This window comes from Crocuta crocuta, unplaced genomic scaffold (assembly GCF_008692635.1).
Source record: "Crocuta crocuta isolate KB4526 unplaced genomic scaffold, BGI_CrCroc_1.0 scaffold246, whole genome shotgun sequence".
NCBI classification, from domain to species: Eukaryota; Metazoa; Chordata; class Mammalia; order Carnivora; family Hyaenidae; genus Crocuta; species Crocuta crocuta.
In genome coordinates, this window is record NW_027531902.1 from 3,556,494 (window position 1) to 3,571,811 (window position 15,318).

The following is a 15,318-nucleotide window of genomic DNA, read 5'->3' on the forward strand; positions in this document are numbered from 1 at the left end:
AAACCAGTAGTTATGAAACCAGTACCAGGACCTTCTAAGGTTCTTTTTTCTTTTCTTTTTTTTCTTCCTTCCTTCATTTTTTATTTTTGAGAGCATAGATGGGGGAGGGGCAGAGAGAGGGACAGATGACCAGAAGAGAGCTTCGCGCTAACAGGAGAGATCCCCATGCAGGGCTCGAACTCACCAATCGGATGATTACCTTCTGAGCCTAAGTCCTACGCCCAAACGCATGAGCCACCTACGTGCACCTATGCAGCATTTCTAAAAGCTCGATGTAGACAAAGACAACTAGGTGCTAAGAGAATGACAAATACGAACAAGACCTAGTTCCACCCATTCAGGAGCTCACAATCAAGGCGAGCGAAGAACCCAAGGACACTGGAAAAATAACACGCGCGCTGAACTACAGCATAGTTTCCAAACGGATTCCCGAGACTGAGGAAGGTGTCAGCACCTTGGCCAGTTCCGGGGCGCGGGGGCCAGTGAGGGTCTATCCAGGTTGAGAAGCCCGGGCTACAGGGAGAACGGGTAGGACGAGGCAGAGGTCAGGTGGGAAGCATGGCAAGCGGGGCCACCGAGACGCGGCGCACACTTGGAAAAGGGTCTGCTCACAGACGAGAGCTGAGCCTTTCTCCACAGTATTTGTGGGTGAGTCCACTACCACCACTCCAGCCCCGGGAGCCGGGTTAAGCCTGGAGGCCAGCCGGCGGAAGGGCGGGGTTTGCAGCGGAAGTCCCGTCGCCTGTCGGGTCACGTGGGAGGGGCTGGACGCGAGCGCAGGTGAGTGGCGGGTGATCCTCCTTACCGGGCTCAAAGCGTCGCGTGCTGAGAGCATCTAAAGCGCATGTGACCCTTCCAAGCCAGGGAATGGTAGGCCCTGTTTCCGATTGGGCTCAGGAAGGATGCGGGCTGTTTCCAACTAAGAGTGATTCTGGGGACCGGCCAGGCTCTGGGTGCAAGCCTGAGCAAACTGTCGTTACGTGTCTTGGTACGGAAGGAGGTCCCGAGGTGGCCTTGCTTCAGGGCTGGGGATGGGGTGGGCGGAAGCTGCCACCGAGATTCCGTAGCCGCTTACAGCCTTCTTGTATTATCTGATTGTCTAAGGCGATCTCTGTGACAGGAAGTTGTCCAAGCAAGCATCCCTCCTGAGGCCTCTGCCCCTCTAGGACACATTAGAAGCGGGACGGAGAGAGGGAGTGGGCACAACGGAAAGCCAAGTGTCTCTTTAATTGTGGGGAGGGGCAATGGGTGTGACCCCCCTCTCCTCTTGGCTTGACAGGAATCATGGCACTCTGGCGGGCATACCAGCGAGCCCTGACTGTTCACCCGTGGAAAGTACAGGTCCTGACGGCTGGTGAGTGAATAGACCTGAGTGGGACCAGAGCAGGCAGATTTAGGAGGCAAAAAAACTCACCCCACCACACCTCCCTCAGTTTTTACTTCTATTCAGCCCCCCTTAAAGGGTTGGCTGTCTCTCATCCCGAGCTGTCCCCAGTCTTTGGGAAGGTGGGTCCCCAGGGCTGTTCTTAAGGAAAGGATCCGCCTAGCTGTAAAGTAGGATCTGAAAGTCCTCAAAAAGCTGAGGAGTCATCCCTTTGGGATAAAGGCATTGCCCCAGGAGGCCCTAACTTAGAAAACTTAACAGTAGCAAACACTCCTCTAACATCTTGCAGTGTGCAAAACACTTTCCACACACATATCTCAGAGGGTCCCCACAAAGATCTGAGAGTCCACATTAAATCACCTAATACGTGCTGGGATCAGGACTTTTACCCCAGATTATTTTCTTCCTTTTTTTTTTTTTTTTTTTGGTAAAATATATCTTAACATACAAAAGAATGGTTGACATATATGTAAATTTTAAATAGTATTAAAACTGATGATTTTTGCATCACTACCCAGCTCAAGACCCCTTGAGCGCCTATCCTAACCTGGCTTGTGTAGCCAAGAGATGACTACTCTCATGAGTTTTGTTTATACAACACTTTTGCTTTTCTTATAGTTTTACTACCTCTTTATGTATCCCCAAACCATGGACTAATTAATGATTTATGTGTACTCCAAATCCAGTAATTGGATAACATCTTCACAAAGGTAACCCAGCAACTTAACCTACATTTGTTACCATCTTTATTTTGCACATTAGCTAAGAAATCCAGAGATGGCACAGATAAGTAAGTTTTATGGGGGGGAGGAGGGACTGGAAGATCTAAGGCTGATGGGGCAGGGCAGGAAGGAAACAGGTTCTAGTGAGGACCATGGGCTTCTGAGACGAAGACCGTCGAGAGGAGTGGCAAGCTATGAAAGCCAGGGAGGAACAGTAGTCTTGTTACTGGAATAGCCCCACAGCAGCACTAGAAACTTCACTGGGTGACTGGCCAAGGGTTGGACTCTTTGCCCCTCCCCGGGCCCCTCTCCAACCTCCGTGCCCAGCCACCCCGTGTCCTGTCCTCAGAGTGTCCGTCAGCCTGCATGACTCACCTGGTTGCGCGTGGTGACTCATGCTGGACTGTGTGGCTGTGATGGGGACTGACACCCTGGGCCTTTTGCCAGCCTCAGACTCCCTCAGGACCCTGAATGGCCGGAAGGAAGGTTCCCCCTCATGGCCATCAAGAGTAGAGAGGGAGGGACAGTCCCTGTGTTTCCCATCCCATGGGATGTGCAGTTGACAAGGGGAGGGGCTAGAGTTCAGAGGGGCCCAGAGGCATATGTGTGACTGAACTGGGGTGCTGGAGCCCTGGGTCTCTGTGTGGGCGTGCGGCTCCATACCTGCCCCGTCTCCGCGCAGCCCCGAGGCACCTTGCAGGTAGCGCTTTTCTCAGACTTCTCCTTCCCTGCTGCTAATGTGTTTGGATCAAACTACAAATAAAGGGAAGAGGTGGGTTTAGCTCATCGAGCTTTTTTTAGATCCTTGCACAGTAGCTTCCTAAGGTCCCATGGGATAGCTCATCACACCGGAAAACAGAAGAGAGATTTCAGACTTGGTCTTAGAAGACCAGGTTTTGTTTTTAGTAGTTTTTTGTTTTTTGGGTTTTTTTTTTTTTTGTAATGTTTATTTTTGAGAAAGAAAGAGAGCGTGAGCAGGGGAGGGCAGAGAGAGGGAGACAGAATCTGAAGCAGGCTCCAGGCTCTGAGCTATCTGTCAGCACAGAGCCCGACGGGGAGCTAGACCCCACAGACCATGAGATCATGACAAAGTCAGATGCTTAACCAAATGAGCCACCCAGGCACCCCAGGATCAGGATTTGAATCTCAGAGCCGTAGCAGTAGCTGCGTGAACCAGAACAAGTCAGTCAGTAAACCTCTTGGAGCCTCAGTTTCCTCATTCAGGAATCGAGTGGAGATAGGACCTCACAGAGTTCGTGCAGGGGTTATCTCTGTGAAAAGGCTTTAGAATTTGAAGAAAATTTTAAAAAGTGTTCAATAGACATCAAGCCTCCTGGACTTGGCCCTTTCCATGAGTGTTGTCAACCCCAACGAGCTGTTCTTGTTTAGAGCGGTTTTCAGCTGAGTGTGTTCCATTTGCCTCAAATTGGTGAGGTGACTGTCTTACCTTTGCTTCTCCAAACAGCAGAGCCTGGGGCTTCCATGCAGGTGGGCTTCAATGCAGGTACTTTGTAAGGGAGTAGGAACTAATCCTGCGGGGGAGGAGGGAGAGCCAGTACAAAGATCAAATTGCAAACTGTTTGGGGCCGGTGGCTACTCATCCCTTAAAACGGACTGAGAAGCTCTTTGAAATGCCTCTTAGGACTCTATGGGAGAATAGTTTTTTCTGGAGAAAAGAAGCAGCCTTTGCCCACCAGCTCTCATCCCACACTGGTCAAAGATTTGCCACATGAGATGTCAACACGTGTGTGCTCCCGGGTCACACGTGCGTGGTCCCAGGTAAAGTATCCAGCACAGCCCCAGATGTGACCTAGGTGTGAGGCAGGATCGGTCAGGTGGAGCCGCAGTAGTGGCCAGAGTAAGGGGTAAGTGAATCAAGATCTGAAATGGCTCAAAAGAAGTGTCTGATACCCCCAGTGTTGGCCAAGCCAGAGTCACATTCAGAGCAGCCTGGGAAGTGTGTCCTGCAGAGTCTGAGCCAGCCTTTCCCTGTCCTTTCTGGAGGGCCCTTCGAGTCTCCAGTGGGCCCAGGGCCCAGCTCCATCCATTTCCGGCCACTCTAGTCCTGCTGTGGAGGCAACCAAGCTTCTAGACACTGGTTTCCCTGGAGTCTGGATTCCAGCAGGATGTGAGGGCTCTGAAGGCATTGGAGCAGCCAGTCCAGCCCCTGACACCACAGCAGGAGACTGCTGCAGGGGGCGGGGCGTGTGCACCGAGGTCCCCGCACTTGAGACCGCTGGGGCCTTAGAATGCTGCGCAGCGTAGCCCTAGCTGCTCTGGGCTCCCATACCTGACAAGGCTGCAGAGCCCTCCCATTTTGTCTCGCTTTCTAGCAGTAGGACGGCCTCGGGCCAGGCGTGGGGAGAGCTCTCAGACCCTTCCGCTCTCCCCTCTCTGCTAGGCTTCAGTTGCCTCTGGGCTCTATCAGACCAAGCCCCCTGCCCAGGCAGCTGCTTGATTGGGGGAGACTTCTGGGGAGGAGTGAGGCTACAGCTCTTCTGCCCACGCCTGTAGCTCTCCCTGCTGCCCCAGGCCTCTTGCGTTCAAGGACGCTTTCCTGCTCCTCACTCCAGCTGCCTGCCCCTCAGCCTTCTCATCTTCCATTAGCACTTTATTTTCTTGCATCTAAGATCCCATACGCAAAAGCCAGGAGGGGAACCGAATGGGGGGAGTAAGGAATTAAGAGGGTGTAGAAGTTGGGGCTTTTCTACCAGTGGGCAGGGGGTGATCCCAAATAGATGTGTGCTCAGAGGCGGCCTCTCCCCAGCCCCCTCTCCCACTGAATCCGGTGGTGAGTGACGGCATGAGAACTGGCACCTACCCAGGGGCATGATGTCACACCTGCGCCAGCGTCTGCCTGCCAGGCTCCACGCCCAGCCTGGCATTGGGGCACCACTGCCCAGCAGCCCCTCACCCTGCCCCGTCAGGGCTCTCTGCAGGCCTCCAGCTCCAACCCTCCAGAAACAAATCCAAGGAAAGGGGAGCCAGAGCACAGAAAGGTCTCGATCAACCAAAGATGTCCAGGAGGCCTCCCAGAACCTGGCTGGAGCCTGTTTGGGCTCTGGCATTGGGAAGGTTGAATGAGGAATCTGAACATCAGCTCTACTTGCTCAAATTCACTTGGCCCAGAGATCAGGCCTCATTCTGTGCTCAGACTAAAGCCTTAGACCCTGGAGTTGCTGTAGGCCCAGAGTCCTGCTGATCTGTGGGCAGAGGAGGAGCTGCCCGGCACAGTTTTGTCTGAAATGGACAGAGCTGGCAGGGGCTTCAGAGCTACATGCCCACTGCCTCTCACTGCTGCCCTCCACTCGGAAGTCCCTCGGGCTTCATGAGCGTGGCCTGGGGGCCCTGGAATCATCTTTCTCAAAGGCTGCTGGCTCCCAGGACTGTGGTTTTCATCCCTGCTCTGCCTTTAGCTTGTTGGGCGACTGTTGGCAAACCACCAAGAGTGAAACACACACCTTCATCTCTTTGTGACTGTTGTAACCCAGGAATATTGCTGCTTGCCATCCCCACAAGGGGACAAGGAACAGACAGGGTCACCTCCTGGGCAGTAAAAGACAGGAGAAAGTGCATTAGTCCACGAAGTGTCCTTGATGTGCGGCCGTTGGGGCCTTTGGGTAGGAACCCCGTGCGAATAGCAGGAGCAGCCGCAGGGGCCTCTTGGCACCATGGAGCCCTGAGCCCCAGTCTCCGTGCTTGCCGGGACTCCCTGGCCTCCTGTTCCTCCTTGAGAGAAGGCCTGGGTTCAGCCCCGACTCCACTCCTTACCAAGTCACCTCAGCTCTCAAGGCCGGAAATAGAGGTGTGACCCTACCTCCCAGACCTTTCCTGAGGATTGAATGTGCGAGAGCCGTTTGTAAATTAAACATCTTGCCCAAGTAGAATGTCAGACTGTTAGTCTCTTCATTTAAGAAGTGACTGCCTTCTGTTCAACCCTCTCCGGGGCTTCTCAGGCTCCCCTTCCCTTTCTGCATGGCCACAGCAGCAACCCCTCCCTGGTGGGGGGGTGGGGTATAAGTGAGGGGGTAGGGAGATAAGTGAGCGGGGAGCAAGGCTTCAGTCCTCACACCTCGAGCCTGACGCATAGTCCTGAGGGCTCCTCGGAGGAGCGCTCACACTTGGGGTTCTTCATGCCTTTCCCAGAGCGGGCCTGTTGGTTGGGTGTGGTGGGGGTAAGAGAACAGAGATGTCCAGGATTCTGTCCTTGCCCTCTGGGAGGTTGTGGCTAGCCATGTTCCGGGAGGAGCCTCCACCACTTTGAGAGTTTCAGGAAGAGGTTGCCTTGATCGTTGCTTTGGGGGTCCCAGAGGCTCTCTACAGGGGCTGGGAGTGCCAGTAGCCTAGGTCCCCCGGGGAGGGGGGTCACAGCCCCAGCCCTCAGCCTTCCCTGGCTGCCTCTGACGAGGCTGCTCAGGGGTAGGGCTTTGCAGAGGGTGCAGGGGAAGAGTAGTGAGGGTGCAGCCAGCGCGGACGTCAGAGCCAGCTCTGGACCAAGGAATAGGATTAAAGGATGTGTTTGCCCAGTGCTGATTGAGGGCACAGGGACAGTGGTGACTCTGGGGCTGGAGGGGTCTCTCATTACTCAGTGAGATGGACGGGCGAGCTGGGGGTCATACAGTCACTCCCAAGTGACCCTATGTGTGTGCATTCGCTAGGAACCGTCACGCCACCGTAACTGACGGGGGCTCTGTAAACAGTGACGATTTCTGCCTCGGTTTCTGGGTGTGGGTGTCTGACTGCGGCTGCCTGGAACACGGTGTCTGCGTGAGTGCCGGAAGGGGGAGCAGGTACAAAGGGCTGGGGGAGAAATGACCATCATATCTGTCATCAGCTCGGTCTGAGGCTGTGAATGGGGGAGTCTGGGTTCACCTGAGTGCACTAGGAGGTGACCAGGACTCCTTGGGACTCTTACCAACTCAACCCCTCGTCTTCCGGTGTGGGACCATTTAAAAACTCGTGTTTTAGGAAAAGAATTATTCTTGCTGTTCTTCACAATAGAGACCCCAAGACCAAGGTGAAGGACATTGTCCTGGGTCTTGCCTTGGACTGGGAGGAAAAAAACCAGGGTTCCTTACCAATCTACACATGACCTCTTTGTAGTTAGGTGTCTTGGAAATTAAGTGTCTAGGGAATTAAGTCACCTTAATTAGTTCTTGCCTTGGTTCTGCCCCTCACTGGTTATACGAGGTCCCAGGCCTTTATTTCCATACCTCGAAAAGCAAGAGTTTGGATGGAATTATCTAAAAGACCTTTCCAATTCTGTTAGTCCATGGTTCTCAGCCCCAAGCACCTGAGATTCTCCTTCCTCTGGCTGCAGTCTCTGACTGGGACTTCTCTTTATTACTCGGTGCAGAGTCCATGGGCCTGGCCTGAGCAAGGCTGTTCATCCCAGTTTCTAACAGGACACAGGGGAGGTGTCACCATCCTTGGGAGAGGAGAGTTTGGAAGCAGCAGTAAAGGACTGGCTCTCTGCCCCAGAATTAGTCTCTTGGGCTCAGAGTGTCAGAGTCTCATTCAGGGACTCGCTTCCCTACCTGGAATGGCAGCCCCTGTCCAGGAATGTCCTGACACCCGTGTACCCTGCACAGGGTCCCTGATGGGCCTGGGGGACATTATCTCACAGCAGCTGGTGGAGAGGCGAGGTCTGCGGGAGCACCAGACTGGCCGGACCCTGACCATGGTCTCTCTGGGTTGTGGCTTTGTGGTAAGTTCTGCCCACAGATGGGCTGCTGAAGGATCGGACGGTGGCCTTAGTTCCAGGTCATTCTTTAGTTCCCCTTGGCCTGTCTCACATCTAAGCCAACCTTGAGTGTGTGCTTCCACTGGGATTTGGTTTCTAATCCTTGAGAGGAGCTTTGTGATGCAAAAGCCAAGCGCTCCCCTCACTGCACACCCTGCCTCCTCCCCGGGTTTACTTTCAGGGCCCTGTAGTGGGAGGCTGGTACAGGGTTTTGGACCGGCTCATCCCTGGCACCACCAAGGTAGATGCACTAAAGAAGATGCTGTTGGATCAGGTGAGCCGAAGGAAGAGGGGCTCGGGAAGGGTGAGCTGTGCTGGGGTGGTGGGGAGTGAGGTGCTCACAGAGCTTTAATTTCTCTCCCCTAGGGGGGCTTTGCCCCTTGTTTTCTAGGCTGTTTCCTTCCACTGGTAGGAGCACTCAACGGACTGTCAGCCCAGGACAACTGGGCCAAGCTACGGCGGGTGAGCTGGGCAGTTGTGGGGCAGCCCCTGGTCTCTGGCTGGTGGCCTGGCAGTCCCAGGGGAACAAGGCAGGTTTCATGGGGACGCACCAGGTGCAAGTCCAGGCAGAGTCCCAGGCTCCGGAGAAGAGGAGCTGAGGGGTGTGGTGCAGGAGTGTGGGCTTTGAACCCAAATCCGTGGGGGGTGTGATATGTAGACTAGGAGGCGGGGGCTGCTTGGAAGTAAGTGCAAGTGTCCGTGTGTTCCTTCTTTGTCTCCTCAGGACTATCCTGATGCCCTCGTCACCAACTACTATGTAAGCGATGACACCACTGCTGCCCCTTCTCCTGCTTTCTTGAGTCCAGCTGTGCCCAGGGATGGGGGTCCTCCTGACCTAGCGATCCCTCCACTGGAATGACTCTCATTCCCAGTGCGGGCATCGTACCCAGGGAAGCACTCAGCCAGCTGCTTACCTTGTTCTTGTCTGCAGAAGTGGGAGTAAGACCAGGCAGTGAGTCTGGGGCTCCGGTGATGGAGGCAGCCCCCCAACCTTTACCTGTGTTCTCTCCTAGCTCTGGCCTGCTGTGCAGTTAGCCAACTTCTACCTGGTCCCCCTTCATTACAGGTAAGACAGGTCCTTCCCCCACCCTTCGAGGAAGATGCACATTACCAACAACTGAATACAAGGTGATTCTCATTTCAACCTTGAATCACTTTAGGCCCTCCCAGAACACTGCCCCAGCCAGAGCGCCTCATACTCTCTGGCATTTTAGTCAGAACCCCTTACCCATTATAGAGCCTGTCCCAGCACCTGCCCACTGACCTTCTTTCATCTTCCTGAAGAGGCTCCTGCTCCACAGCCCTGTCTCCATTCCACCTGAGCTCCCACCTTTGCTGCCATATCTGCAGGGACAGTGCCTGGGGGGAGGGGCGGGGGTGGGGAGGCAACAGCCTAGGTTAGACAGAACGGAAGACGGAAGAGCCAAGTAGAACCCTGGCCAGGTGAGTCCTCTGCGGAGTGTTATTTTACCCTAATAATAAAGGTAGTTGCTGAAATGACAGTAAAAATATAGTGGAACTCAAGACGAGTAGTTGAAACTACTGGGGTTGAAGGGGTTTGGGGAAGGGGAAATTATGGAACTCCTCAGAGGGGACAGAGTCGACATTTACATGAATAGCATAGCTTAAAGGAAGACTTGGGGAGCAGATCCTCAACATTAGGGTCTCTGCAACACTCTGGACCTAGAGAAAGATCCATTTACAATAAAGAAAAGGAGGTGCCACTTTACATGGCAGGCAGTGCAGTTTTGGGAGATAAAATCTCAGCTGGTAGAAGACAGACACGTGTGGTCAGCAGGAGCCTGGACAGGAGTGAATAAGAGCCACACTTGGCAAGATGAGGGTGTTCAACTTTGAGGCTCTTGTGGAGGAGACAGAGCTCTGGGGCAGCACCAGAACCCGGCCTGCTTGTCCTCTGGTCTGAGCCACACGTCCCTCCAGGGCTGAAGGAAGGAGACCTGACCATGGACGTTCTCAGAGACAAGCCCTCCCTTTCCGTTGCACTTTCCCAGCTTTCTTGCTCCTCATTCTTCGTCATCGTCACAACACCGCTCCTGTTCCGTAGATTGGCCGTGGTCCAGTGTGTTGCTGTTATCTGGAATTCCTACCTGTCCTGGAAGGCTCACCGGCTCTAGGCCGGCCTCACTCCATTGCCTGCGCTTGTGGTGACGCCGCTTGACCCTGGAGCCACCAGACAGCCTCCTCAGAGTGGGCACACAGGCTTTCCTGGGACTCTGTGCCACTCAGAACTTAATGGGCTTAGCACCTGACTCCTCTTGAAATCGTTAAGACCTTTCTAATGCTCTTATAACAACCAGCACATAATAGGTGCCCCATAAACGTTTGTCATACTGTATGGTCTTGCCAGCTTTAGTTTACACTCATATCCCAGCAGTGCCACTCAGCCCCCTCTTCAGAGACACATCTGTTCTCTAACCTTCCCAGCTCTGCTGTAGCTCCAGCTCTTTGGGGGCCCCAGACCCTTTATACGGTGCCTCAGGAAGTATGCTATTACATATGTAGTCTGAAACCTGCGAAAGTGGTGAGTAGGGTGCAGCAGAAACCTGTGGGGCAGTAAGAATTTCTAGAGCTGGGAAGAAGTCTAGGGACACCAACCCTGATCTTTTTTTTACAGATGAGCACACTGAGGTCCATAGAAGTGAGGTGAGCTGGCCATACCACCCGCCAGTAACAGAGTGGAAACTTGAACCCACAGTCTATAGATGAATGTTTGTATCCCTTCCAAAAATCATGTTAAAAACCTAATGCCCAAAGTGATGGCATTAGGTGGTAGGGCCTTTGGGAGGTGAGTAGGTCACGAGGGATGAATGCCCTTCTAAAGCGGCCCCAGGGAGATCCTTCCCCCCTTCCACCATGTGAGGACACAGTGAGAAGGTGCTCTCCATGCAAGGTAGCAAGTGGGTTCTCACTAGAGAACCAGTGGCGTCAGCTTGGACCTCCCAGCTTCTAGAACTGTGACAAATAAATGTTTGTTTATAAGACACCCGGTTGATAACTATTTTTGTTATAACAGTGTGAAGAGACTAAGACAAGTCACTCTCCTAAGTGATCTTAACTGGAGGTCGCAGGTATAGTAATACCGTGGCTGTGATTCCCAGAAGAAAAACTATCATGGCTAAAGTACCACTTTGGGACAAACTCAGAAGTAGATGGACCCGCCTTTTGTGGTCTGAAAGCACCCAGAGGCCAGAGACCCTCATTTTAATTGTGCCTCAGCCAGACTGCCCTAGAATTTAGACCATGGGGCTGGAAAAAGGTCAAGAGTCCCGCAGGCAGGGGCTGCTTTGCTGCCTCGGTGGTACCGGAGTCGTCGCCGGGAGCCAGGTGCCCTTCCGATTGTCCTAGTTTGCGGCACTGCTAGCGGGGCTAGCGACTAGGTCAGCAGCAGCACCTCCCAGTGCTTCCGGCCCCTTCTAGAAGCAAAGGGCAGAGTGGGCGCCACCGACAGCCCTGCGGTCCAGCCTCTCTTTTGTAGCCACAGAAGACTGGCTACCTGACCGCTCTGATCTGGGGACCAACGTAGTCCCCCGCCGGCCGTTGCAAGCAGGTAAAGGGCTCTCTCGTGGCTCCCAGCGCAATCGTTCGGCCCCAGCCGGCTTCTCGCTCTCCCAAGTCTGGGGCCGCTTCCAGCACTGGCGCCAGGACGCAGAGTCCAGGGTTCTGAGGTGCGCCCCTCCGGGGCTCGCAGGCGGCCGGACTCGAGGCCGCGGCCGTCATTGCTTCTACAATCAGTGCATGTTCCTCGCTGACGTCAGTCGGAGCTGTCCTGGAGCTATATAAGGCTGGCGGCGGTCCCGGGACAGACCCCGTGTTCCCCAAGGCGCCCTCGTCCGCCCGGGGGACAGAGACTGCAGCGCCCGCAGCGGGCAGACGCTCTCCCGCAACCTGTGAGTGGCTCCGAGGAGCATCCGCCCTGACTCCCTCAGCGCCTGGACTCGTCGCGCGGCTCGCCCATCGCGACTCGCCCAGAGGGACGGAGGGAGGACGGGGTGGCACTGGGTTGGGCTGCGGCTGCGGCTGGAGGGAAGGCGATGGGCACGGGCGGCGGCCGCAGGGGCCCGGTGGGGGAGCTGCATGCGAGCGGGAAGGGGAGTGGCGCCACCTGCCCCGGGCACACCTCACCCCTGCGGTGCGCTTGTGTTTCCAGGGCCGGCGGCACCATGAGGCAGGCGGGACGCACGCTGCTGCTGGCAGCGCTGCTGCTCCTGGCACAGCTGCGCCCGGGGAGCAGCCAGTGGAGCCCGGGGGCGGCGGCGGCCGGGGTCCGGGACCCGAGTCTGCGCTGGAGTCCTGGGGCGCGGAACCAGGACGGCGGGGCCCGCGCGCTACTCTTGCTGCTGGCCGAGCGCTTCCCGCGCCGCGCAGGGCCCGGAGGATGGGGATCCCGGACCTCGGGCGAGCGGCCGCGACGCGACGACCCTCCGCTGTCTATTGACCTCACCTTCCACCTGCTGCGGACCCTGCTGGAGCTGGCGCGGACGCAGAGCCAGCGGGAGCGCGCCGAGCAGAACCGCATCATATTCGAGTCCGTGGGCAAGTGATCTTCGGGGGGTCCGCGGCCACAAGAACCTCGACCCCCGTCCCCCACCCCCCGGGCCGAGACGTGCACGACTGAACTGACCCAATCCCGCCGGGCTATAGCGGCCCAGGGATGCCCTGAGCACTCCGTGCGTCACCGGTTTTTAATAAAAGTGCTGAAGAGCCTTTGGCCTCGGTTGTGGGGCGCAGGGAGCCACGGCAGGGTGGGAGCCGGTGGGAAAGTGCGGCCTCCCGGGCCGGCGGGAGGGAACCAGATGCCGCATGAGGGCTCCCGCAGAACGGCTTTCAGCCAGGGTCCCGTGTCCCCATCGTCCCCCAGGAACTCAAGTCCTGGTGCCACCGTACCACCCCGACCCTCTCCCCTTGGCACTGGGCTCGCGAACCCGTGCTTGATACCAAGGAGGTGCCCTACAGGGCTCATTCCACTTCCGCCCCCCAAACGATCCCAGACCCGGAGAAGGGAGGGATGATGATGGGGTCGCCTCCGAAGCGTAGGCTGAGAGTGAGCAGTGAAAGGAGCTGCGGGTCTGGACTCTTTAGCCCTTTATTGAGCCCCTCCCCCGCGGCGGGGCGCCGAGCTGTGTGGCGCGGTGGTCTCTGCGCAGGTCCTCCGCGACCCGAGGGCCAGGCCCCAGGTGCGCGGGCTCCCCGACGGGGGAGGGTCAGTGCCCGCCCGTGCCTGGGAAAGAAAGCTCGGTGGGCTCGCGCTCCGAAGGTACGAGGCGGCTCCAGACCCCAGCTCACCCTCTTTCCCCAGCCACGTGGGGTTCTCCTCTACCTCCCGACCCTACCCGGTCTCCCCAAGGCCCAAAGGAAAGGCGGGTGGGAAAGTGCACTTCTGCACGCGCGCTAGAGGGCGCGCCCCTCTCCTGGGGGTCGGGAGGCTCCCAGCGATCCCTGTGCCACAGGAAGGCCATCACCGAAGAGGGGACAGGAGCGTAGGGCCAGCCCCGCCAGGTCCCTCAGGCCACACTCACCTTCCGGCCCATCCGGCCGCTCGTCATCTGGCCCCGCGCTGCCTTCTTCCCCGTCCAACGCCACCTCCTCATCCTCTTCCTCCCCGGAAGCGCCTGACCCCAAGGAAGGCGCGGTGAGGTGGAGTCCCCGCTTCTCGGGCCATGACCCCCCACCGCGCCCCCTCTGGACGCCGGGTCCCCGCGGCCCGCTGTCCCCTCCCATCCCCCGTCCCTCACCCGCCTGGAAGTCGATGGTCCTCAGCATTTCGGCCACGTGCTCCACGCTCACGGTGAACTGCTCCATGCTCTCGTAGCCCGGCTCTGGCCGGCCTGCCAGCTCCACTTTCGACATTGTCCCGACCCTGCGGCGCGGCAGGCGCTCAGCTGGACACGCCCCAGCGCCCGCAACCCCTCCGCCTGAGCCCGGCAGCCCCTTCCTGGCCTTTCCCGCTCCGCCTACTCACTTATTGATCAGCTCCTTGGCCTGCTGCAGGGGAAAAAAGGAGGGTGAACGTAAGCACCGTAAGCACCGTGCCAAGCGCTGGCGAAGTCCCGCTTCTGGGGCCCACAGTCCTGCGGGGTAGGCAGGGATGCTTATCCCAATTCGTTGAGGAGCAAGCGGACTCAGACGAGGGGGACTTGCCCAGAGGCAAAGTGGGGCAAACGGGTGCCAGAGGTAAGACTGCGGCCCAGCCCTCCAGGTGCCCAGGTCCCCGCAGCGAAGCCCCTCGGCGGCCTGCCTCCCTCCCGCGGGGCCCACCTGGAGGTAGAGCGCCATCTGCGGCTCCTCCATGGACTGGATGGCCGACTCCACGAGTTTAGACGAGGCCTCCAGGTGGTCCCCGTACTGGCGGATGAGGCCCCGCACGCGCTGCAGCTTCTGCTCCTGCTCGCGGGCCAGCGCCTGCAGCAGCTCAGCCTTGCGCTCCTCCAGCACCGCGCACAGGGCCTCGAACCTCTGAGTCAGCAACTGCTTCTGCCGCCGGCTGTTGTCCTGAAAGACGGCAGCAAGGCTGAGACGTCCCTCCTGGCCGGGGAAGCACTCCCCACCCACCGAAGGAAAACACGGGGAGGCAAGAAGAAAGGACCCCACATAGTGGCAGACCTACAACTGCGGCCAAGGGCAGGGTCTTCTCAGTAATAACCATTACAGAGATTTTTAAAAATTGAGATACGATTGACTTTTAACATCATATTAGTTTTGGGTGTACAGTGTAGTGATTCGGTATTTGTGTATCTTGTGAAGGGATCACAGGTCTAGTTCCCATCTGTCACTGTATCTAGTTACAAAGCACAGACAAGTGAAGTGACTGCACCAAAGTCACAGAGCTAGGCAAGGGGCACAGCTGGGACCCTAACCTAGCAGCTTGGTAAGCATATTCCCCACCACTTGTGATTCACACCCCAGGAACCCGGAAATTTCCCCTCCCTCCCATCCCAGGCTCACCTCGATGGTCTGGCACACCTCCTCCATCTGAGTGATCACGGCCTGCACGCGGTCGTTGCCCGCCACCAGCATTGCAATGCCATCGCTGAGCTCACTCTGCCGCACACACACAGGCCAGCGCTTAGAACTGGAGGGCCCTGTCTAGAGCCGTACCCCTCCCATCCCAGCCAGGGCCGCCCCCTCCACCCCACCATCAGGGCAGCTATTCCAGAGATGTAGATGGCTTGAACCATCCAACAAGTGTGGAAGCACATTTATGGGTTCTGGAAGGAGGCAGAGAGAGGAGGCCCTCCACCACCAAATGAGAAAGGAACAGGCATTTGCCAAACATCCAGGCCTTGGGCTAAGTGCTTTATCTGTAGATTCATGTCTTCCATCAATTCAGAATTATTCTTTGTGATTATCTGTTAGGATACTATTGCCTCTTCTCCATTCTTTTTATTTTCTCCTTCTGTGACTCTGAGGAGGCCTATGCTAGAGCTTCTCATCCTTCTCATCTCCCGGTG

General features: G+C 56.6%; 3 protein-coding genes across 7 annotated transcripts in view; 2 read left to right on the top strand and 1 right to left on the bottom strand.

The window, feature by feature from the left end:
• Nucleotides 1-731: 731 nt before the first annotated feature.
• Nucleotides 732-11,749, top strand: MPV17 (mitochondrial inner membrane protein MPV17). Of its 5 annotated transcripts, none has more exons than XM_077774102.1 (8): nt 732-780; nt 1,280-1,354; nt 7,698-7,813; nt 8,031-8,123; nt 8,216-8,311; nt 8,574-8,606; nt 8,863-8,915; nt 10,884-11,749. In XM_077774102.1, the coding sequence occupies exons 2-8, from the start codon at nt 1,285-1,287 to the stop codon at nt 10,942-10,944; spliced, it is 522 nt and encodes a 173-aa protein (XP_077630228.1). In that variant the 5' UTR covers nt 732-780; nt 1,280-1,284; the 3' UTR covers nt 10,945-11,749. The 5 variants fall into 5 exon arrangements, with proteins under 5 accessions (XP_077630228.1, XP_077630224.1, XP_077630227.1 ...); XM_077774098.1 differs by lacking the exon at nt 10,884-11,749 and adding an exon at nt 9,862-10,851; XM_077774101.1 differs by lacking the exon at nt 10,884-11,749 and adding an exon at nt 9,915-10,851.
• UCN (urocortin) lies at nt 11,673-12,573 on the top strand. The gene is made up of 2 exons (XM_077774104.1): nt 11,673-11,757; nt 12,018-12,573. Exon 2 carries the CDS (start codon nt 12,031-12,033, stop codon nt 12,409-12,411), a length of 381 nt encoding a protein of 126 aa, XP_077630230.1. The 5' UTR covers nt 11,673-11,757; nt 12,018-12,030; the 3' UTR covers nt 12,412-12,573.
• A 381-nt stretch (nt 12,574-12,954) lies between these two features.
• TRIM54 (tripartite motif containing 54) overlaps nt 12,955-15,318 on the bottom strand; it is a 21,465-nt gene continuing 19,101 nt past the window's right edge. The window contains exons 4-9 of the mRNA XM_077774097.1: nt 14,813-14,908; nt 14,126-14,359; nt 13,830-13,852; nt 13,603-13,727; nt 13,387-13,479; nt 12,955-13,088 (exon numbers count right to left, since the gene is read on the bottom strand). Of these exons, the coding sequence (XP_077630223.1) occupies nt 13,072-13,088; nt 13,387-13,479; nt 13,603-13,727; nt 13,830-13,852; nt 14,126-14,359; nt 14,813-14,908 (588 nt within the window). The 3' untranslated portion in view covers nt 12,955-13,071. The remainder of the gene's footprint in view (nt 13,089-13,386; nt 13,480-13,602; nt 13,728-13,829; nt 13,853-14,125; nt 14,360-14,812; nt 14,909-15,318) is intronic.

Coding starts and splice junctions, on each gene's coding strand:
- MPV17 (XM_077774098.1), top strand. CDS start 1,285: ATGGCACTCTGGCGGGCATACCAGCGAGCCCTGACTGTTCACCCGTGG. Junction 8,312..8,573: donor ACTGGGCCAAGCTACGGCGG/GTGAGCTGGGCA, acceptor TTGTCTCCTCAG/GACTATCCTGATGCCCTCGT. Junction 8,916..9,861: donor CTGGTCCCCCTTCATTACAG/GTAAGACAGGTC, acceptor GCACTTTCCCAG/CTTTCTTGCTCCTCATTCTT.
- UCN (XM_077774104.1), top strand. CDS start 12,031: ATGAGGCAGGCGGGACGCACGCTGCTGCTGGCAGCGCTGCTGCTCCTG.